The sequence below is a fragment of the Heptranchias perlo genome, chromosome 28 (assembly GCF_035084215.1).
Source record: "Heptranchias perlo isolate sHepPer1 chromosome 28, sHepPer1.hap1, whole genome shotgun sequence".
NCBI classification, from domain to species: domain Eukaryota; kingdom Metazoa; phylum Chordata; class Chondrichthyes; order Hexanchiformes; family Hexanchidae; genus Heptranchias; species Heptranchias perlo.
The window spans coordinates 24,234,559-24,259,386 of NC_090352.1; the positions used below are offsets into that span (position 1 = coordinate 24,234,559).

At 42.7% G+C, this 24,828-nt stretch overlaps 2 protein-coding genes across 2 annotated transcripts in view; one reads left to right on the forward strand and one right to left on the reverse strand.

The window, feature by feature from the left end:
• The first annotated feature begins 776 nt into the window (after positions 1 to 776).
• On the forward strand, positions 777 to 20,807 carry zgc:174895. Its single transcript, XM_068008231.1, has 6 exons — positions 777 to 842; positions 990 to 1,113; positions 4,389 to 4,482; positions 10,668 to 10,814; positions 14,521 to 14,616; positions 20,628 to 20,807. The coding sequence occupies exons 2-6, from the start codon at positions 991 to 993 to the stop codon at positions 20,762 to 20,764; spliced, it is 597 nt and encodes a 198-aa protein (XP_067864332.1). The 5' UTR covers positions 777 to 842; position 990; the 3' UTR covers positions 20,765 to 20,807.
• A 1,468-nt stretch (positions 20,808 to 22,275) lies between these two features.
• The window catches only part of rab34a (RAB34, member RAS oncogene family a), a 38,686-nt gene continuing 36,133 nt past the window's right edge, over positions 22,276 to 24,828 (reverse strand). Inside the window, exon 12 of the mRNA XM_068008230.1 lies at positions 22,276 to 22,583. The gene's annotated coding sequence lies outside the window, so the exon portion shown is untranslated. The remainder of the gene's footprint in view (positions 22,584 to 24,828) is intronic.

Sequence of the window (24,828 nt, forward strand, 5' to 3'; positions counted from 1 at the left end):
AACAGTCAGAAAGGTAAATGATTTTAATCATTTAGTCCAATTGAGATTGGGATTTTAAAACATTACATGGTGGGGGGAGAAAGCAGATCACTGTCAATAGAAAAATTGAGTCTAGTTTTCAACAATGTGTGATTTGCTAGAAGGGGAAATGTTGTATTGTTTTTGCGTTGTATGTTTAAATTAAATTGTCCAATTGTCCAACACAATTGTCCAGTAGTTATACGGGGTGAAGATTTCCTCTGTGCCCTATTGCCTGGAATTTCTGCAGGGTTTCTCCATTGGGAGATCAGTAGAACCCATGGAGAAATGGTGTACTGGCTAAAAATAACCATTTATGCCATTTCTCCAGGCGCTTACATTAAAAGTACAGCACAGAAAAGGGCCATTCGGCCCAACTGGTATTGGACTTCCTGATTTAGAGTTTTTATCTGATAAGATTAATGGAGGTAATAATGTTTCTTTTTGAACTTTATTGTGAAATTCCTATCTGAAAAATAGACCTTTTGAAGTAATTTCTGGCAAGCGCATATCCAAACATATCTAAACTATTTGAGGGCTGGATTTCTTTAAAGTATTATAAACTGCAAAATAGTTATGGAAAGAGTCCAACGCAGCCTCCGTTGAGCTCTATATTAAGAAGCAGCAGATGATTTTTTTTTTCAAATCAGTGTATGTTACACTATTATTTTTAATAGCCTTGACAGTCTTGGCCAGCCACAAGGCCTATCTCAGGCCTCATGGGTGGAGCTAAACTATTTTTGCAGCTGACCCAAGATTAGGTATCAACTTTTGACACAAGTGTCAATATACCAGTCCCAAGGCACAGGAGTCGAACTAACCAAGTAATAGATTCCATTAACTTTTATCCAAGATAGAGTCAATATTTTGCTTGATATCCATTTTTGGTTTCACAAGTGATTAATATTAAAGTTACAGAGATGGTTTTCATACATTGGTTGCTCTTTGAACTCGTTTTATTTTTCCTTCAGCATGGAAGCATTGACTATCCCACCAGAACGTACACAAAGATGGTATTTGGCTCTCATGGCACCCAATGTAAAGGGCCCAAAATATGCCTGGCTCGACCCATCCAGACTCTACTGTAACCAACAGGTAGGTAGATGCAATAATATGCAATCCGTTACAACTAAACCATGTGTGTTAACATTCAATGGTACTAAAATAGTATATTACAGACAGTGTAATCTAGTAACGATCTAATGATAGCTCACCAGATAATTACTCCCTCCTAGTATAGGAAAACTAACACTATTCAAAAACTCAGGAAAAAAACATGTGCTTCAATTTATGTCTTATTTTAGGGAGACTATTATCTTGTTTTAAAAATTGTTCCAGTTTAGAGGAGCACTGCTGTCTGGTTAAAATGCATTTCAATTGGTCAGGTTCAGGTCAGCGCGAACTGAGTGTAGAGAACGATCCCTGTGTCGGAACGGGTAGGCCCAAGGCACACCCGATTTTAACTAGAGGCCTGAGCGGGGGAGCAGCGCCGGCTTCCCTGACAGGCCAAACCTGCCGGGAGCTGGATCGAGGGCCAGAAGAGGCCCAGCAAAGCAAGTTTTAAATTCTTTTTAAATTTCCTTGCGGGCCTGGAGGAGCAGGAGTGCTTTCTGTCCGGGCCCCACATGGAAACCTCAGGCCTCCCTTAATGTCGGTTTTCCCCCTTCCCCGGATTGCAATTGCATCCAGAGCCCACCCCCGGCTCTCCGCACCCCCACTTACCACTTACCTGACTGCCGGGGACCGTTCTTGTGGGTCCCCGATGATGGCTTCCTGCAGTTCTAATTTCCGCGCCCCCTCTGCCCACCGGACAGTGATTTCTGTCAGGGTCGGGTGAGACTCGGGGTCTGAGTATTAAAACGAGTCCCGGGAGTTAACATCTCTCCAGGCCTCGACATGCGAGCTTGTTGCTTACCCAGGCCCCTCGCACGGACCGATCCTGCTTTGCAATAAAAACGGGGCCTGTCTGTCTTTGCTACAGTTTACGTATCTATTCACAGTTAATAGATCTGTTTGGTAGCTTATAGTCCAATACATCTGCTAGAACATTTATTCTTCTGCTTTCCAAAGTCAAGGAAATCACTTATAGGAACATAGGAACAGGAGTAGGCCATTTAGCCCCTCTAGCCTGTTCTGCCATTCAGTGAGATCAATGCTGATCTGTGACCTAACTCCATATACCCTCCTTAGCCTCATATGCGTTAATACCTTTGGTTAACAAAAATCTATCAATCCCAGATTTAAAATTAACAATTGAGCTAGCATCAACTGCTGTTTGCGGAAGAGAGTTCCAAACTTCTACCACCCTTTGCATGTAGAAGTGTTTCCTAACTTCACTCCTGAAAGTCCTGGCTCTAATTTTTAGGCTATCCCCTAATCCTAGACTCCCCAACCAGCGGAAATAGTTACTCTGTATCTACCCTATCAGTTCCCCTTAATATCTTGAAAACTTTGATCAAATCACCCCTTAATCTTCTAAATTCCAGGGAATACAACCCTAGTTTGTGTAATCTTTCCTCGTAATTTAACCCTTGGATTCCAGGTATCATTCTAGTAAATCTACGCTGCGCTCCCTTAAAGGCCAATATATCCTTCCTAAGGTGCGTTGCCCAGAACTGAACACAATACTCCAGGTGTGGTCTAACCAGGGCTTTGTATATCTGTAGCATAACTTCTACCCCCTTGAATTCTAGTCCTCGAGATATAAAGGCCAGCATTCCATTAGCCTTAGTATTTTCTGTACCTGTTCATGACATTTTAATGATTTATGTACATGGATCCCTAAGTCTCTTTGGACCTCCACTGTTTCGAGCTTTTCACCCTTTAGAAAGTACTCTAATCTATCCTTTTTAGGTCCGAAGTGGATGACCTCACACTTGCCTACATTGAAATCCATTTACTTAATCTATTAATATCTCTCTGTAATTTTATGCTTCCATCCACACTGCTAACAATGCTGCCTATCTTTGTGGCATCGGCAAACTTGGATATGTGGCTCTCTATCCTATCATCTAAGCCATTAATAAATACACTTGGGGCAAGTGGTATTTGCAGCAGGCCAAATATAGTTACAAAGGTTTTGATTCAGCCCTTGGACTCACTGCATGTACCTGGCTTCTGGGCGGGTAAAGGCATACTCCTGAACTCCTGGGGAGGGGAGGATAGTAAGAAAGAAAGAAAGCAAGGAAGAAAGCAAGAAAGAAAGAAAGGAAGGAAGGAAGGAAGGACGATCTTGCATTTATAGCTTACTTCTGGGAAAGTATCTGAGGGAAAAATCTAAAACATGTAACAACCCCTTCAGTTTTCTGTCCTCTTTTCATGGTACGGACTCATGCAGGAATATGGTTACATGACACTGGGCACCCTTTAGTACCTTGTTCAAGTGACTATTCTTCTAAAGGGGAACAACACATCCAAACCCAATTCTGGCCTCATCCGACATCTTCACCGTTGCACTTTCCAGTAGAAGTCACTGGAAACTAATCAGGATCTGTAACCCAGGTTTATTTTCTCCTCCTTAGTTAGCACAGTGGGCCAACCGTAGTACTTTACCCTGGTTGAGATCAACCAACTCAGCACAGACCAGGAATCAAACCTAAGACCTTCTTGTCTGTATGGCTCAGTTACACACAACCTTTACCATCTGAATCACCTGAGAATTTATTTCTGTCAGGTTATGAAATCTTTCTATTTTCTCCTCATTTCTCCCGGGCTCCTCAGCTTAGGCAGCAATTACAGCCAAGAAGGCAACCAGGAAATTTGCTTCCAAGCTAAACCAATTCACTGTGAATAATGGGCTGGATATTAAAATCTTTTTAATTTTCTCTCTTTCCTATGCGGAGACACCCGAGTCTAAATTTTTTAATCAACATTATTTTAACACCAGCAATACTTAACATAATGATTTACCATTACCAAATAATGCCGTTCAGAAAATTTAGGCTCTGGTCTCCAATCAACACTTGGGGCATGAATTTCCATGAGGTTTCTCCTATTCCTCTGCTGTGACTCTGGCAGAAGAAACCCTGGAAAAACTGAGTAAATGATGTTTGTGCCATTTTTCCGGGTTTCCTGCAGTTCTTCTGCCGAAGTTACGATGGATGAGTGGGAGAACCTTTGTGGAAATTCATCCCTTTCATCGAGGTTCTGGTCTCCATTAGCCATAATCTGATCAAATGGCTGAACAGGCTCGAGGGGCTGAATGTCCTACTCCTGTTCCTATGTTCCTGTCTATCTGCAGCAGGGCAACTGGAATCAAGAATATGGGAAATCAAGCTAACAGGTTAGTAAAATGTTCCACAAAAAGATCAATTTTTATGTAACATTTGTTTTATGGGAGTTTAAGCTCCATCTTTTATTCATTTTTTAAGGCCTTTAAGGACTGCATTGAAGACTTGCTCCAGCCATTCCAGAATGACACCATAGACCTCATAGCTGGGATTGATGCCATGGGCTTCATTCTAGGTATATCTATAATGTAGGGATTTGGCCTTTTAGTTGCATTGCCTGGACAGGATTTTTTAAAAGTTATATCTCTGTAATGTTAAGTTCAGCATTTGTCTCAACATTAAGTTAGTAGAGCTGATACCAGGTTGGTTGCCATGATAATTCGTTACTCAGAGCTTATTTGTACAAGTTTCTTTAGCTTTGAAACAACAAGAAACATAGAAACATAGAAAATAGGAGCAAAAGCAGGCCATTCGGCCCTTCGGGCCTGCTCCACCATTCAAAATGATCATGGCAAATCGTCTAACTCAGTACCCTGTTCCCGCTTTTTCCCCATACCCCTTGATCCGTTTAGCATTAAGAAATATATCTACCTTCTTCTGGAATACATCTAATGACTTGGCCTCCACTGCCTTCTGTGGTAGAGAATTCCACAGGTTCACCATCCTCTGAGTGAAGAAATTTCTCCTCATCTCGGTTCTAAATGGCATAACCCGTATTCTGAGACTGTGACCCCTGGTTCTGGACTCCCCAGCCATCGGGAACATCCTCCCTGTATCTAGTCTGTCTAGTCCTGTTAGAATTTTATATGTTTCGATGAGATCACCTCTCATTCTTTTAAACTCCAGTGAATATAGGCTTAGTCGACCCAATCTCTCCTCATACGTCAGTCCTGCCATCCCGGGAATCAGTCTGGTAAACCTTCGTTGCACTCCCTCCAGAACTGTACACAATACTCCAGATGTGGTCTCACCAGGGCCCTGTATAACTGCAGTAAGACATCCCTGCTCCTGTAGTCAAATCCTCTTGCAATGAAGGCCAACATACCATTTGCCTTCCTAACTGCTTGCTGCACCTGAGTGCTCGCTTTCAGCGACTGGTGTATAAGGACACCCAGGTCTCGTTGCACCTCCCCTTTTCCCAATCTATCACCATTCAGATAATAATCTGCCTTTCTGTTTTTACAATCAATGTGGATAACCTCACATTTATCCACGTAATACTGCATCTGCCATGTTCTTGCCCACTCACCCAACTTGTCTAAATCACTTTGGAGCCTCTTTGCATCCTCCTCACAGCTCACATTCCACCCCAGCTTTGTGTCGTCTGCAAACTTGGAAATGTTACATCTAGTTTCCTCATCCAAATCATTGATATATATTGTGAATAGCTGGGGCCCAAGCACTGATCCCTGCGGTACCCCACTAGTCACTGCCTGCCACCTGGAAAAAGACCCGTTTATTCCTACTCTCTGTTTCCTGTCTGTCAACCAATTTTCAATCCATGCCAGTATATTCCCCCCAATCCCATGTGCTTTAATTTTGCACACTAACCTCTTGTGTGGGACCTTATCAAAAGCCTTCTGAAAATCCAAATACACCACATCCACTGGTTCTCCCCTATCTATTCTACTAGTTACATCCTCAAAAAACTCCAGTAGATTTGTTAAGCATGATTTCCCTTTCATGAACACATGCTGACTTTGTCCAATCCCGTTAATGCCTTCCAAGTGTTCTGTTATCACATCTTTTATAATAGACTCTAGCATTTTCCCCACTACTGATGTTAGGCTAACTGGTCTGTAATTCCCTGTTTTTTCTCTCCCTCCTTTTTTAAATAGTGGGGTTACATTTGCCACCCTCCAATCTGTCGGAACTGTTCCAGAGTCTATAGAATTTTGGAAGATGATCACCAATGCATCCATTATTTCCAGGGCTACTTCCTTTAGTACTCTGGGATGTAGATTATCAGGCCCTGGGGATTTGTCAGCCTTTAGCCCCATTAATTTCCCTAGCACTATTTTTTTACTAATACTGGTTTCCTTCAGTTCCTCCCTCTCACTAGACCCTTGGTTCCCTAACATTTCTGGCAGGTTATTTGTGTCCTCCTTTGTGAAGACAGAACCAAAGAATGTGTTTAATTGTTCTGCCATTTCTTTGTTCCCCATTATAATTTCCCCCATTTCTGACAGTAAGGGACCTACATTTGTCTTCACTAATCTTTTTCTCTTGACATATTTATAGAAGATTTTACAGTCAGTTTTACATGTTCCCTGCTAGTTTACTCTCATACTCTATTTTTCCCCTCTTAATCAATCTCTTTGTCCTCCTTTGCTGAATTCTGAACTGCTCCCAATCCTCAGGCTTGCCGCTTTTTCTGGCAATTTTATATGTCTCCTCTTTGGATCTAATACTATCCCTAATTTCTTTTGTAAGCCACGGTTGAGCTACCTTTCCTGTTTTATTTTTGCGCCAGACAGGAATGAATAATTGTTGTAATTCCTGCACATGTTCTTTAAATATTAGCCATTGCCTATCCACTGTCATCCCTTTTAGTAAAGTTCCCCAATCTATCATAGCCAACAAGAAACCCCCAGGGAGTCATTGACCGGCATGTTTAGGTGTTCAACAAAAATTGTTTTCATTCAATGCTGATAAATAGCCATTCTGGGTTCTGCTGTTTGCTCTCAGTTCTAAGAGTAAACCCAATCTAGAGTCCCTAGTGATTGGCAGCTTGGCAGGCCAAACTCCCGATGTGAGAGACAGCCCTAGCAGGCAGTAACAAAAAGCTTAGATCAACTGGCCTTGGAATAGTTTTGTTTGATAGTAGACCATATGCTTAGAGAGACAGTAAGGTTACATCTTTATCATTTTTTATGTGAAAGCTGTATTCTGTTCATTCATGTATTTTATTCTAGGCAGTATTTATTGCCCTAAGGGCATTAAGGGTCAACCACATAGGTTGGGATTGGAGTCACATGTCAGCCAGCCTACATGTGACTCCTTTCCTGATGAATATTAGTGAACCAGCTGGGTTGTTACAACAATCCAGTAGCTTTCCATGGTCACTTGTTCTGGTGCTGGGCCACAAATTACCAGATTTATTAAATTCAATTTCATAATTTGTCATGGTGGGATTTGAATTTAGGACCGCTACTCCAGTACCATAACCACCAGGCTTACTCTTACTCCATGGCATACACCAACTTGTTGATTTTAAATCAACAACAACTTGCATTTATATAGCACCTTTAACATAGTAAAACGTCCCAAGGTGTTTCACAGGAGCGTCATCGGACAAAATTTGACACCGAGCCACATAAGGAGATATTAGGACTTGTGACCAAAAGCTTGGTCAAAGAGGTAGGAGTGGCTTAAAGGAGGAGAGCGAGATAGAGAGGTGGAAAGGTTTGAATGATTGGGGCCTGCTCTGGCCTAATGAGCCTATTGCAAAACTTTTGCTCAGGCTCCCAGCCCCCTTGAGCCTGCTGTCTTCATAGGTAGGTGCTGAGCACTTTGGGTGCATTGTAGGCCTTAGACCTCTATGCTCAATTATTCAGGGAGTGGATTATATTCCATCATTATCTACATTATCTACTTATAAAACTTCTATGTTATTTAAGCATCTATTGCTTGTGCCCAATTTATCAACTGCTGGTTAGAAATTAAGGAACAAATGTGCCATCCATTCCCATTAGCAAAATTCCTATTCATCAATGTAACCATATCCCATTATGAGGTTAACTTAAATGCCATGGCCTCTTATATAAAGTATTTCTGAAAGGATATGTTAAATATTTGTTTGAATAACGTTTGTCCTTATTCCTGTGGCTTAATCCTGATTTCATTTTCCTTCTTTGAAAGAAGTTGGATTTAAAGATTTGTGCCACGCTGGTATAACAAAGTTGCTGCATTTGCTTGATGGAAACATATTAAAATTCTTTGAGGGTTTAGTCTCTTAGTAGAAGCTTAGTTGCTCAAACTTTCTATTTATTCCAAATTCACTACATTATTAAAAAATCAATTTAAATATATAGAAGAGGTCATGTTCCAAATATGTGCCAACCTGCCGCACATATTGAAATATTGTGGATGCCCTGCCCATGATTGTCCATCCATTCATTCTAATGCTCCGTAAACCATGGGCAGTGTGTGCATAAAGTTTTGACGTATGGTACTGCCCAGTGAGCTCCCCACCACTAGCGCAGGCTCAGAGAATTCCCCCAAGAATCCCTCCGTTTCCTGTTTCCATTAAATAATTCCACTTTCATCATCAATTAATTTCAAATTCTTGTAAGTTATTTATTAGTAAGAAGACAACTAACAAACATTTGTCAAAGTTCTTTAGGGAGTATGATCTGAAGTGCATTCTGAGAAAACGATCTGATTTAAGGGAAATTTGTCCCTGACCTGCAGGAAGTTGTTTAACTGATGATACTATACCCATCACATCCTAACACTGAAAGGGTCATTTTACAAGGCTTTGCTCCCATTGTGGAGCTTTGCTACATGGGAACCTGGATGAGAGATGGGGCTTTAGCACTATTGGGCTGATTCTGTGACCTGTACTCCCATCAATCAACTCTCTAATCTAGAGCGAAGTCTTGTAAAATTACCCCTTCAATATCAATAATTGTATCCTTCTCCGTAATAGGGAAGCTACATGTCTCTGGGTTTTCTGGAGTGCCCCAAAGCCCTGAATGGGCTGAATGTGGAAGAATATATTGGTCAATTCAGGCTGATTGCTGGTGTTCTCCTTCTTCAGATTGTTCAGCAGTAAATCCTGGACTCCTGAGCTTGACTTGGATTTGGAGGAACACTATAACACAAAACAAAATGTTATTTGAGGAAACTTTGGAACCACCTGGAGCACAAACTGAATTACCATCTGGAATACAAACTACAATACCACCTAGAACACAAATTACAGTACAACCTAGAATACAAACTGCATTACTACCTAGAAAGCAAATTACAGTACCACCTAGAATTTAAATTACAGTACTACCTAGAAAGCAAATTACAGGACCACCTAGAATACAAGTTACAGTACTACCAGAATACAAACTGCATTTCTACCTAGAAAGCAAACTACAGTACCACCTAGAATACAAGTTACAGTACTACCAGAATACAAACTGCATTTCTACCTAGAAAGCAAACTACAGTACCACCTAGAACACAAATTACAGTACAACCTAGAATACAAACTGCATTACTACCTAGAAAGCAAATTACAGTACCACCTAGAATTTAAATTACAGTACTACCTAGAAAGCAAACTACAGTACCACCTAGAATACAAGTTACAGTACTACCAGAATACAAACTGCATTACCACCTAGAATACAAGTTACAGTACTACCAGAATACAAACTACATTACCACCTAGGATACAAATTACAATACTACCAGAATACAAACTGCATTACTGCCTAGAAAGCAAATCACAGTACCACCTAGAATACAAACTAGAGTGCCACCTTGAATATAAACTAAAGTACTACCTAGAATACAAACTTCAGTACTACCTAGAATACAAACTCAAATACCACCTGGAACGCAAACTACAATACCACCTAGAATACAAACTGTATCACTATCTAGAATACAAATTATAGTATCACCTAGAATACAAATTACAGTATAACCTAGAATACAAACTGCAGTACTACCTAGAATATAAACTGCAGTACCACCTAAAATACAAACAGCAGTACCACCTAGGATACAAATTACAGTACCACCTAGAATACAAACTGTATTACTATCTAGAATACAAAATATAGTATCACCTAGAATACAAATTACAGTATAACCTAGAATACGAACCACAGTACTACCCTAGAATACAAACTGCAGTACCTAAATTCCAACAGTGATTTCAATTTCATTTTTATACACAGTACTGTACTGGATTGATCATAAAAGTACTCTTTGTTCTTTAAACAGTGTGTCTCCCTGATGGTCAAGTGCATAAATGCACTATGTATTGTGGTACTGAGTCATACAGACAATGAAAATTGCATCCCTAATCTGTCCTAAGTTAGCTGTTTGCAGCAAGGGTGGCAATGGCTCCCTGATAAAATGGGGAAATTTTACTCCTTTTTAGATTTCTTTTTCACCATTTCCCCATGCCACTCATCTCATGAAGATATTGATTCTTTGCTGGGTACAGTTCAATTGGTAATGGCTGCTCTCTGACTTGAAGGAGCAAAGATGGGGGCTTGGCCAGGGGACCGACAGGAATGAGGGCAATAATTGATTTATTGGGAGCAATGGCTCTAGTCTTACATACAGAGAATAGCCACTAGGTCAGGATGGTGCCTACATGAAAGCTCATGCCTTCAACTGAGGAAGAGTGAGGGCAGAATAATTTATCAAACACTGCTGAGACCCACATCTGCTCTTTTGTGATTTTAGGAGCAGCTATAGCCAACCATCTTGGAAAAGGATTTTTAACAATCCGGAAAGAAGGTCACAGCTGCATAAAAACCAACAGCAGGGCCTACACTGACTATACAGGTCGACGGAAAGTGTTGGAAATGCGCACTGATGTGGTTAAATCAGGTTGGTTTTTATTGATATACAATTATTTTTTCACCTCAGGATGTGGGTGTCGCTGACAAGGCCGGCATTTATTGCCCATCCCTAGTTGCCCTTAATTGAATAGCTTGCTAGGCCACTTCAGAGTCAACCACATTGGTGTGGGACTGGAGTAACATATAGGTCAGACTGGGTAAAGGCAGCAGGTTTCCTTCCCTAAAGGGCATCAGTGAACCAGTTGGGTTTTTATGACAATTCAATGCCACCTTTTTATTTCCAGATTTTTTAATATTTTAAACTGCCCTGGTAGGATTTGAATTCACTGTCTCTAGATTACTAGTCCAGTAACATAACCACTACACTACTGTACCCGCTACTTATAGTAGAATGATATAATCAGAACACAATCACAACAGAGGAAATGGGTCATGTTGTAATTTAAACCTCTCTCAATTATATCCTAGACCAATTGGAGCCAAACAGAAGCAATGTCGTACAGGTCAAGTGCAATGTTCTTCAGCTAATCAGGATGCAATCTAAAAGATCTCAAAATGTTGAAGACTAACCATCACCAAATTGTAAATCACTAATTGACATATTAATTCACAGCTCTAGCCAACAACAAACTTTATCTTTGACTGTTCATAGCTCAAGCTTTCCACCAGCTGCAGGTAAACCAACTGACATAAGCAAAATCTGAAGTACAAATTAGAAGTCAGCCTTGGGTCATCTGATTTGTAGGTGAAATTGAAACCCTTAACAGTTAAGTGCCTCAAAATAAAATGTATGAAAGGGCGTCCATGCATTGGAGAATAGGCATGGAAGAGAAACAAGAATTATGTCAAGCGCAAAAGGGGATGAGCTAGTCTACAAGGAAAGATTAGAGAAGATCAATCTCTACAGTCTACAGAGAAGAAGTTAAAGGGGAACCTCATCAAAATGGTATACACGGAATATTAGAAGGAATTTGCATCTACATAGCGACTCATTATATCCTCAGGACATCACAAAAATGAATTACTTTTGAAGACCGCCACTGTTGTGTTAAACACAGTTGCACACACCAAGATCTCACAAGCAGCAAATGAGATGAATGAGCAGCAGTCAGATGTTGGGTACTTCTCTTCTTCAAATAGCACTGTGGGATTTCTTGCATCCACCTGAGAATTCGAAAGACAACTGTGCTCCACTCCATCAGTAACGTAGCATCAGCTTAGACTGTGTGCTTAAGTACGGGAGTGTGGCTTGACCTCCCAACCTTTTGACATAGAGGGACGAATATCACCAACTTAGAAAAACTGATACTCCATACAGTAGGGCAGACTAGTAGGACCAGAGAACGTCAACTTCATATTAGTAAAAAGTAAATATGCGATATCAGAATTTTTTTTTACTTAACGGCTGATAAAAGTTTGGAATAATCTGTCAGGCAGGGTACTAGAAGTAAGGACATTAAGGGAGTTCATAATGTAGTTCAGTGCTAAACTGGGAGAGTTAGAATATTAGAGGGATTAGCTTAATGGGATGAATGCCTTCTTCTCATTTAGTGTTCAAAGGCTAAATGTAAAGTCTGTTTTTAGTAAATATGAGGCCTCAATGGAAACAAAGAATAAAGTAAAGCCATTGTGATTTCATAATTTCCACAAATAGACTTTCATTAAACATTTGACATATAAAATGCGATATGAACACAAGAATAACCTGGTACATGTCAGGAGCGCCTTTTACAATTAACAGTCCCTATACTTCAATTAAATGTTTACCTTCCTCCCTGAATAACTTGGCTAAACTTAACCTGTGGAAGTCTAAATGCAAATATCAGTCAAAAGTTGATATGTGTGCCTCCCTGAGAGTTCAGCTTGGGGGTTTGAATTGACAGTGTGGTTGCTGCCACGAATGGTATTTTAGCCATAAGTTGATACAAAAGACAAGTTATTGTTCAGAGGGAACCATTGGTAATCAATTTCTCTTAAAATGAGTGGCCTACCCTTATAATTCTCCATTTAAGCGATAACATTGATTTATAAAGAGTATATTAATACCCCCTGTGCTGAATAAACATGGAGGTTATTGACCATGACATTTCATTGAAGCACAGGAACTATTAATTGTAATTGTAAAACATAAACTATGCTGTGTATATGGACTTTCAAAAGGCATTTGATAAAGTACCACATAATAGACTTGTTAGCAAAATGAAAGGCCTTGGGATTAAAGGGACAGTGGCAGCGTGGATTGAAATTGGCTAAGGGACTGAAAGCAGAGAGTAGTGGTGAATGGTTGTTTTTCAAACTGGAGGGAAGTTTACAGTGGTGTCCCCCAGGCGTCGGTATTAAGACCATTGCTCATTTTGATTTATATTAATGACCTGGACTTGGGTATACAAGGCATAATTTCAAAGTTTGCAGATGGCACAAAACTCGGAAATGTAGTAAACAATGAGGAGGGTAGTGACAGACCTCAGGTGGACATGGACAGACTGGTGAAATGGGCAGACACATGGCAGATGAAATTTAATGCCGAGAAGTGTGAAGTGTTACATTTTAATAAGAAGAATGAGGAGATGCATTATAAACAAAATGGTACAATTTTAAAGGGGATGCAGGAACAGTGAGACCTGGGGGTGTATGTACACAAATCTTTGAAGGTGGCAGGACAAGTTGAGAAGGCTGTTAACAAAGCATATGGGATCCTAGGCTTTATAAATAGAGGCATAGAGCACAAAAGCAAGGATGTTATGCTAAACCTTTCTAAAACACTGGTAAGGCCTCAGCTGGAGTATTGCGTTCAATTCTAGACCCCACACTTTAGGAAGGGTGTCAAGGCCTTGGAGAGGGTGCAGAAGAGATTTACTAGAATGGTACCAGGGATGAGATACTTCAGTTATATGGAGAAATTGGAGAAGCTGGGGTTGTTCTCCTTGGAGCAGAGAAGGTTGAGAGGAGATTTGATAGAGCTGTTCAATATCATGAACGGTTTTGATAGAGTAAATAAGGAGAAACTGTTTCCAATGGCAGAAGGATCAGTAATCAGAGGACACAGATTTAGGGTGATTGGCAAAAGAACCAGAGGCGACATGAGGGGAAAAAAATTTACACAGCAAATTGTTGCCTGGAATGCACTGCCTGAAAGGGAGATGGAAGCAGATTCAATAGTAACGTTCGCAAAAGGGAATTAGATAAATACTTGAAAGGAAAAAATGTGCAGGGCTATGGGGAAAGAGCAGGGGAGTGGGACCAATTGGATAGCTATACCAAAGAGCCAGCACAGGCACGATGGGATGAATGGTCTCCTTCTGTGCTGTATCATTCTATGATTCTATGATTTTATGTACAATACCTCTTGTGTGCTGGGTGCCTCTGTGGTGCTCTATCTCTCTTGTCCTTTTTCCCTTCTCTCTTCCTTCCACTGATGGATGACTCATGTTGGGAAGAAGAGGTGCCACACAGAGGTAGAGCAAGGATTGTGCTTGTACTCGCTCAGCCTGTGGAGTTACTGGTCCTAGTTGTGTCACTGTGGGGAAGCACCAAGCAAAGAATAAGCACTTACCCACAAATGGAGAGGGAAAATCAAAGGAAATGGCACTCTGGTCTACTCTTGCACAATTCCTACCAACTAATTACAAAGTAACTTTGCAGGATGGCTTCTACTCTCAGTAGGAGATGGTGAGTGCTGTGGAGCAAAAGTACGTACCTTACCAAAAAAAATGCTTTGAAAATTGCGTTTTCAGGTTTACGAATCCTGATGGTGGACCAATGGATTGAGACCGGAGGCACGATGGAGGCTGCAATTGCACTCATTGAACAACAAGGTGGAACTATAGCAGGTAGAGAGAAAAAATAATGCCGATTTACCATTGCCAGTAGTACCGCCCATAGTAAAGCTTTCAACATGTTGCCAGCATTATTCTGGTGTTATAATAGAACAACAAACATCGCTGCCAGAAAAGTTATGGAGGGTCATTTGGATCAACGATGACAGGCATGCTGAAAGGGGAATGTTAAAAATATTCATTAAGCTCCCCCTCCCTGAATGTTGTGTAGATGTCCAACTGTGGTCTGACACTGCTGAGCAGAGACAATGACTCTTTCAGCCTCCCCAACTACTATCCTATCCAATGCAACATCCAGCCCATAATATTTTCGATCTGGATGTATTGTAATCACAATCTTCAGTTTGAAATCCAATGCAGTAGTGTTTTTTTGGAAGATAATACTGATTTTCAACATCATTCAATGCCAAATGTGATGTACCAAGTAATTCATTTGTCGACATATGTATAACATATGTTGGATAAACAAAATATGACTTTTGCAAGCTCCCATGCTTTTGCAGATTCCAGTATTTTAAACTGATGGGAATATGGATGTCCACAAATAATTTCTAATATATGGGACTACTATTACTGATGGACATTATCAAAATGGGCACCAAGATTCTTGGAGAATATCAGTAGCCATTTTGTAGTTGCTCATACGCATTGCTTATCTTAGAATTTGGTAGTCAGGGAGTGACAATAAAAAGAATAGAAGAGTAAGAGAAAGAAAGGAAACAGCAGAAGAGGAAGAAAAAGGAGAACCCACAGAAGGCAGTCTATTTAATCCGCACACATCTTTGTGCCATCAGCAAACTTAAGAATTGTTCCCCCAATCCAAGTCATTGCTAAAGATGCTGTACAGCAATAGTCCTAACATGGATCCCTACGGGACTCCTTCAGTAACTGGGCCCCACACAGACTGCTGAACAATTAGTGACTATCCTTCTTGAAGGGAAAGGAGGTAAATGGGATTTCTTTGGGGTTGAGTTGGTTCCAAGGTGACATACCTGTTGGTGGAATGAGGACAATCCTCTGTGGCAGACTTAATATTCTGAGCCATGAGCCAGGCAGGTTCACCGTATACCAGAGCACTGTTGGTTAACCAGCTAGCTTGGCTTAGTAATAAGACCTGGAGGCATAGAACTATCACTGGGGACTGGGATTCATCCCCCTCAGCTTCAAATAACCCCTCAAGCTAATCTCCTGATGGGTAGGGTGGTCCTGACTGAACAAGCAGTAGGAAGCTTACCAGTGCTCTGTTTGGGTAGGATACACAGACTGCAGCGGTTCAAGGCGGCGGCTCACCACCACCTTCTCAAGGGCAATTAGGGATGGGCAATAAATGCGGGCCTTGCCAGCGACGCCCACATCCCATGAACGAATAAAAATAAAACCATAATACCCGGGGGTCCTTAAGCCTGGTCTCTAGTCAACTTGCACCTAAGACCCCTGGACATAGGTAAATGGAGTGCGTCCCTATGGGGAGTGTGCATTCCACATTGGGCAAACACTAACTCTAACTGTGTTGATTGCTAAGTAGCTTTATTTGGAGAGTCTTCAGCATGGTAATGGGTTTATACATGTGTCAGACACCTGGCTGACCAAAGCAAAATAAACCAACCACCTATACAGGGAGTTGCAAGAATGAGGATTCAGGCAAAAGAAATCTAAGGAATATATTCATACAGGCATTTAAACATTCTTGCTTTGCTTAACATGACTGTGATTATGGGTAGGCTGATGGGAGCAAAACCCTGCAGTCATTTAAGAAATATTTTTGATGATGTAATGGGGGGTGGGTGGGCGGGAGGTGGGAGGGAAGGGGTCTGCAGGCTCTTTCTAAAGCGATCGGTGCGGATGGGTCATGCTGTCTTTCTCCTCTGTATCTGTCTTGTGATGTTCTTTGTTCCCTTTATAGGTATTGCTACAATCTGCATTGAGGACAGTGAAGGAGGAAAGAGAATTAAAGAGCCTCAGCAGGAGTATTGTGTTCAGTTCTGGGCACTGCACTTCAGGAAGGGTGTCAAGGCCTTAGAGAGGGTGCAAAAGAGGTTTACTAAAATGGTACCAGGGATGAGGGACTTCAGTTATGTGGAGAGACTGGAGAAGCTGGGGTTGTTCTCCTTGGAGCAGAGAAGGTTGAGAGGAGATTTGATAGAGGTGTTCAAAATCATGAACGGTTTTGATAGAAACTGTTTCCAATGGCAGAAGGGTCAGTAATCAGAGGACACATATTTAAGGTGATTTTTTTTTTATTATTCGTTCACGGGATGTGGGCGTCACTGGCGAGGCCAGCATTTATTGCCCATCCCTAATTGCCCTTGAGAAGGTGGTGGTGAGCCACCTTCTTGAACCGCTGCAGTCCGTGTGGTGACGGTTCTCCCACAGTGCTGTTAGGAAGGGAGTTCCAGGATTTTGACCCAGCGACGATGAAGGAACGGCGATATATTTCCAAGTCGGGATGGTGTGTGACTTGGAGGGGAACGTGCAGGTGGTGTTGTTCCCATGCGCCTGCTGCTCTTGTCCTTCTAGGTGGTAGAGGTCGCGGGTTTGGGAGGTGCTGTCGAAGAAGCCTTGGCGAGTTGCTGCAGTGCATCCTGTGGATGGTACACACTGCAGCCACAGTGCGCCGGTGGTGAAGGGAGTGAATGTTTAGGGTGGTGGATGGAGTGCCAATCAAGCGGGCTGCTTTATCTTGGATGGTGTCGAGCTTCTTGAGTGTTGTTGGAGCTGCACTCATCCAGGCAAGTGGAGAGTATTCCATCACACTCCTGACTTGTGCCTTGTAGATGGTGGAAAGGCTTTGGGGAGTCAGGAGGTGAGTCACTCGCCGCAGAATACCCAGCCTCTGACCTGCTCTCGTAGCCACAGTATTTATATGGCTGGTCCAGTTAAGTTTCTGGTCAATGGTGACCCCAGGATGTTGATGGTGGGGGATTCGACGATGGTAATGCCGTTGAATGTCAAGGGAAGGTGGTTAGACTCTCTCTGGTTGGAGATGGTCATTGCCTGGCACTTATCTGGCGCGAATGTTACTTGCCACTTATCAGCCCAAGCCTGGATGTTGTCCAGGTCTTGCTGCATGCGGGCTCGGACTGCTTCATTATCTGAGGGGTTGCGAATGGAACTGAACACTGTGCAGTCATCAGCAAACATCCCCATTTCTGACCTTATGATGGAGGGAAGGTCATTGATGAAGCAGCTGAAGATGGTTGGGCCTAGGACACTGCCGTGAGGAACTCCTGCAGCAATGCCCTGGGGCTGAGATGATTGGCCTCCAACAACCACTACCATCTTCCTTTGTGCTAGGTACGACTCCAGCCACTGGAGAGTTTTCCCCCTGATTCCCATTGACTTCAATTTTACTAGGGCTCCTTGGTGCCACACTCGGTCAAATGCTGCCTTGATGTCAAGGGCAGTCACTCTCACCTCACCTCTGGAATTCAGCTCTTTTGTCCATGTTTGGACCAAGGCTGTAATGAGGTCTGGAGCCGAGTGGTCCTGGCGGAACCCAAACTGAGCATCGGTGAGCAGGTTATTGGTGAGTAAGTGCCGCTTGATAGCACTGTCGACGACACCTTCCATCACTTTGCTGATGATTGAGAGTAGACTGATGGGGCGGTAATTGGCCGGATTGGATTTGTCCTGCTTTTTGTGGACAGGACATACCTGGGCAATTTTCCACATTGTCGGGTAGATGCCAGTGTTGTAGCTGTACTGGAACAGCTTGGCTAGAGGCGCAGCTAGTTCTGGAGCACAAGTCTTCAGCACTACAGCTGGGATGTTGTCGGGGCCCATAGCCTTTGCTGTATCCAGTGCACTCAGCCGTTTCTTGATATCACGTGGAGTGAATCGAATTGGCCGAAGACTGGCTTCCTTGATGGTGGGGATATCGGGTGGAGGCTGAGATGGATCATCCACTCGGCACTTCTGGCTGAAGATGGTTGCAAACGCTTCAGCCTTGTCTTTTGCACTCACGTGCTGGACTCCGTCATCATTGAGAATGGGGATGTTTGCAGAGCCTCCTCCTCCCGTTAGTTGTTTAATTGTTCACCACCATTCACGACTGGATGTGGCAGGACTGCAAAGCTTTGATCTGATCCGTTGGTTGTGGAATCGCTTAGCTCTGTCTATAGCATGTTGCTTCCGCTGTTTAGCATGCATGTAGTCCTGAGTTGTAGCTTCACCAGGTTGGCAACTCATTTTTAGGTACGCCTGGTGCTGCTCCTGGCATGCTCTTCTACACTCCTCATTGAACCAGGGTTGATCCCCTGGCTTGTTGGTAATGGTAGAGTGAGGAATATGCCGGGCCATGAGGTTCCAGATTGTGCTGGAATACAATTCTGCTGCTGCTGATGGCCCACAGCGCCTCATGGATGCCCAGTTTTGAGCTGCTAGATCCGTTCTGAATCTATCCCATTTAGCACGGTGGTAGTGCCACACAACACGTTGGATGGTGTCCTCAGTGCGAAGACGGGACTTCATCTCCACGAGGACTGTGCGGTGGTCACTCCTACCAATACTGTCATGGACAGATGCATTTGCGACAGGTAGATTGGTGAGGACGAGGTCAAGTAAGTTTTTCCCTCGTGTTGGTTCACTCACCACCTGCCGCAGGCCCAGTCTAGCAGCTATGTCCTTCAGGACTCGGCCAGCTCGGTCAGTAGTGGTGCTACCGAGCCACTCTTGGTGATGGACATTGAAGTCCCCCACCCAGAGTGCATTTTGTGCCCTTGCTACCCTCAGTGCTTCCTCCAAGTGGTGCTCAACATGGAGGAGGACTGATTCATCAGCTGAGGGAGGACGGTAGGTGATAATCAGCAGGAGGTTTCCGTGCCCATTTTTGACCTGATGCCATGAGATTTCATGGGGTCCAGAGTCAATGTTGAGGACTCCCAGGGCCACTCCCTCCTGATTGTATATCACTGTACCGCCACCTCTGGTGGGTCTGTCCTGCCGGTGGGACAGGACATACCCAGGGATGGTGATGGAAGAGTCTGGGACGTTGGCTGAAAGATATGATTCTGTAAGTATGGCTATGTCAAGCTGTTGCTTGACTAGTCTGTGGGACAGCTCTCCCAATTTTGGCACAAGTCCCCAGATGTTAGTAAGGAGGACCTTGCAGGGTCGACTGGGCTTGGTGTTTTGCCATTGTCGTGTCCGGTGCCGGGTGGTCCGTCCGGTTTTATTCTTATTATGACTTTTCGTAGCGAGATTTTACAACTGAGTGGCTTGCATTTCAGAGGGCAATTAAGAATCAACCACATTGCTGTGGGTCTGGAGTCACATATAGGCCAGTCCGGGTAAGGATGGCAGGTTTCCTTCCCTAAAGGACATTAGTGAACCAGATGGGTTTTTACGACAATCCGGTAGTTTCATGGCCATCATTACTGATACTAATATTTTAATTCCAGATTTTTATTTAATTAATTGAATTTAATTAATTAATTGAATTTAAATTCGCCAGCTGCCGTGGCAGGATTTGAACTCATGACTCTGGATTTTAGTCCAGGCCTCTGGATTATTAGCCCAGTAACATAACCACTATGCTACCGTACCCTGGCAAAAGAACCAGAGGCGACATGAGGGGAAAAAAAATTAGGCAGCGAGTTGTTATGATCTGGAATGCACTGCCTGAAAGGGTGGTGGAAGCAGATTCAATAGTAGCTTTCAAAAGGGAATTGGATAAATACTTGAAGGGAAAAAATGTACAGAGCTATGGGGAAAGGGCAGGGGAGTGGGACTAATTGGATAGCTCTACCAAAGAGCCAGCATAGGCATGATGGGCTGAATGGCCTCCTGTGCTGTATCATTCTATGATTCTATGTACAATACCTCTGTGGTGCTCTATCTCTCGTGTCCATTTTTCCTTATCTCTTCCTTCCACTGATGTAATTTGGGGGGGTTGCGGGGTGGGAGGGAAGGGGTCTGCAGGCTCTTTCTAGAGGCATCACCATGGATGGGTCATGCTGTCTTTCTCCTCTATATCTGCTTTGTGATGTTCTTTGTTCCCTTTATAGGTATTGCTACAATCTGCATTGAAGACAGTGAAGGAGGAAAGCGAATTAAAGAGAAATACAAGTGTTCAACCTGCATCCCCGAACACCTGCAGTCGCAGTTTAATAATCAATACCTGGAGACTTTCAAAGCATTTTAGGGAAAAATTCCAGTTGTGCATAAAAAATCTGAGTGAAGCATCATTTGGCTCCTGAAGTCCTTTTTTATTGATTTGCACATGACAGGTGTAATGATTAGAAGATACATTTCTAATGGAGAGACAGGAGTCAGTTTGTAAGTACAATACTCCAGACGCATAAGATGTAGTTGTCTGTCTCTCTGGTGTTTCACTTAGTTACACCATTCCCTAACATAAAAGGCAGCCAAACAACCTGCTTGGAGGCATTTGCCTCTGTTGCTGTTATGATAGCATTACTAGACACCATATCAGCGACAGAGGCAGATACCTGTGAAGAGATCAGAGTGACAAAGGCTCAAACCCTACCTCAGACTTCTGTACATTTACACTTCAGTGCAGTACTGAAGAACGCTGCATTGTTGGAGGTGCCATCTTTCGAATGGGATGTTAAACCTCGGCCCCATTTGCCTGCTCAGGTAAAAGATCCCATCGCACTTCTCGAAGAGTAGGGATTTCGCCCAATATCCTGACCAACATTTCTCCTTCAACCAAGAATGGCAAAAACAGATTATCTGGCCATTCATCTATTTGCTGTTTATAGAACCTTGACACGCACAAATTATGCATGAGCAGTTGTGCTTGGTCATAACACACATAGGATCACATTCTAAATTTAAAGGTTTTCTTTACTTTCCTTTTAAAAAAGGTGAACCTATGTCTCAGAATGACATAGTTGCTTACATTTCTACTGCAGACTGCGTCCTGTGTCATGATGTGAAATACTGCAAACTTGTGGATCTATAGGATAGGCTCTATGCATAGAAGGCAGCTAATCCAACGATAGCATTTTTAAAATTCGTTCATGGGATGTGGGCGTCGCTGGCGAGGCCGTCATTTATTGCCCATCCCTAATTGCCCTTGAGAAGGTGGTGGTGAGCCGCCTTCTTGAACCGCTGCAGTCCGTGTGGTGAAGGTTCTCCCACAATGCTGTTAGGTAGGGAATTCCAGGATTTTGACCCAGCGACGATGAAGGAACGGCTCATGTAATCCATGGAAAGATTGGTGTCTGATGTTGTTGAAGCTTGTATCTTTTACCATTGAAAGGGCTGCTTATGACAGAACTATGTGTCTACACTTTGTGGCATTCCCCTGAAGCAAAACCACCTTAAACTCAGCATTAAAGAAATATTTGAGAACAACCCAGGGCTACTCATCCATCATTTTTTTTTCTGACTTCCTCCCTCTCTGCAGGGTAAAGCAGTGAGTCTCTGCTCATTATCTATTACCCCCCACCCCACCCTTTCAGCCCACAAGCCTGGAAAAGATGTTTTTAAAAATACTACTTGAGATCCTGCAGTGCTGTTCATGGATTTATATGGATTGAAGTTTTGACTCTTCCTGCTGCAAATGGGTAATGCTTAGCACATCATGATTGGAAATGGAGTTCGTGCTCTCTCCCAGTTTGCTCCATCTGCCTCTAAACCTAATACAACACACATTCTGAAAAGTAGTTTCACTCTTGACTAGATGGCTTTTACAATAGTGAAAACATCTTTATTGCAGGAACATGTATCATTCTACAGAGAAGTGAAAAAAAAACTGGTGAACATAAAGCTGCAGCTTATAAAAAAAATTACGCTCACAAAAATGAATACACGTACACAGAAAATGATTCATCAGCCATGATAACCACAAACTTGGAGGAACCATTTGTGCTTTCTTCAATAGGTTTGCGTATGATACTGTGCAAGATTGCCATAGAACTGACCATGCTTCTTTTCTCTTCATTTTATCCCCAAGAAACGACCTTGTTACTGAGCTGTGGTCCTGAATCAACCTGCTGTTATTTTTTATGGAAAGATATAGAAATAAGGGTGTGAGATGAACAATGGAATAGAATGCGGATATTTGGTGCGTGAGAACCACTGCGCAAACTTTTATCTCCACCAATACACAGAATGCTAGCAATGCTGACAATGGCGATGTCCAGGCCCCAGGCTGTCCTGACATCAGTGCCATGTATGTTCACGACCAGCAGCATCAGGGAGAAAATAAAAAACGGATGTAAAAGGTGAAATATTTTGGTGGGGGTGCGGGGGGGGTGGGGGGGGGACTCGCCTGGGCACAGTAAATATCGGAATACGAAGCAGGTCAGAGCCTGTAAAGGAAGCGCACAATTTTCTGATATTCATTACAATCAATGATCCAGTGGGCCTGGACACAGACCCAGAAAAACCTCCCCTGATAGTCTATGGAAACATTAGAATGAGTTTCCAGCTGTAAGGTCCACCACAATACTGAAACTAACTGCACAGATACAATAGATTTGAGTTAAAGAATGTAGGAAGCTGCTGAAGGCAATGGGTTAAACCATAAAGCCATTTAAATCCAGGTTAAATGTGAACAACATGTACTTAAAGAGTAATACTGTTTTGGACGATTTTCAACCAATTGTTCTTACCCTTTTACGAGTATGAATTTGTTCTATTTGCCCTCATCAGACAAACCGCAGTCTACACATTCTATGTTTTATTGAAAGTTTCTGTTGTCAGACTGTGAAGTTTCATGCACAGCCTCAATTTCTGGAGCAATTAGTGGCAGCCAGCACCTTAAAAGTCACCAAGATGTTTGCTGAAGAGCTATTCTCATTTTAGAAGCTCTGGTGATAGACGATCTGATTGAAAGATTTTTGTTAGGCAAGGGTATTAAGGGTTACAGAACCAATGTGGGTAGATGGAGTTAAGATACAGATCAGCCATGATCCAATTGAATGGCGGAACAGGTTTGAGGGGCTGAATGCCCTACTCCTCTTCCTATGTTCCTATTCCTATGATGCCAATTTTCCTGGAACCTCTGCCGGGGTGTTGGATGGGCACAGCGTGCACCAATTGCAATGCACCTATCCGTGTTTCAGTACGCCCATAATTTAATGGGACAGGTCAATTGAATCCCCTGGTTACACCAACTGCACAGACTTGCAGGGTCTAAACACAGCAGCCAGAAAGTTTCCAGCTGATCCCTGGCATGATGTTCCTGAAATAAGAAAATAGACTTATCTGCAAGGTTGCTGCCCATCCTTCCCCAATCCTTCAATCGAAGAGCAACTGGACACAAGGTCTTAAGGCCTACTTCTTCTGGGCATCCCTCCAAATGGGCACTTGGCTACCGAGGGAACAAGAAAATGAGATGGGAGGGTCAGGCATGCCCTCTCCCACCTGATTTGAATGACTGCTCCGGCCTGCGCTGCAGTCCGCCTCTGACCCCTTGGGAGAGCCCCAGAAATCCTGGGGCATCGTCAAGGGGGCAGAGACCCATAACTTTGGGTTTCCAACCCTATTTCCTGTGCTTAGCATCCAGGGAATAAGTGTTCCCTGGCTGCCTACACAGGAAAATTTACCCCTCTGAATGCTGCAGGGGAAACTGGCAGTCTGCACTGTAGTTACATGGTTTTGCTTTATATTTTAAAACTGTAATGCAATTTGTAAGTCAAGTGTTGCAATAGGCTATCTCGTACATATAAAAAGGAAAGGAAATGTCTTTCATTTATATTCTGCTAATCATGCAGTTGAAACATCTCAAAATTATTTACACAATGAATTAATTTTTTGGGTTGACTTGTTAAGCAGACAGGATTAAGGACCTTATTATGGTGTTGAAAAACATGTAAAGATGTCCTAGCTTGGCAACAGGGTCCCCTTAACACAAAAACACTCAAACTCTGCAGTTCCTCACATTAGTACTGAGTAGATACAAACATCACAAGACTTTGGTTCAGTTATAGGACTGGAAATATTATTGATTTGTGATGCTACATGCAATCTTGTTGAGTCTTTACATATTGTCAAAAATGAACCAGATTTTCCTGGTCCTGCATCTGGGGCTATTAGATTGCCTGGGCATGGCAAATAGAGGAAAATCAAGCAGGGAGCAGCACATGTCCATAAAGAAGCCCACCCAATTTTCCATCCATTAATGTAAAGGGACAGAAAATTGAGTGGGCCCCCTTAGGAGGTGTGCTACTCCCTGTCCGGTTTTCCTGTACTTGCTATGACCCAGGTACAAGACCAGGAAAATCTAGCAAAATG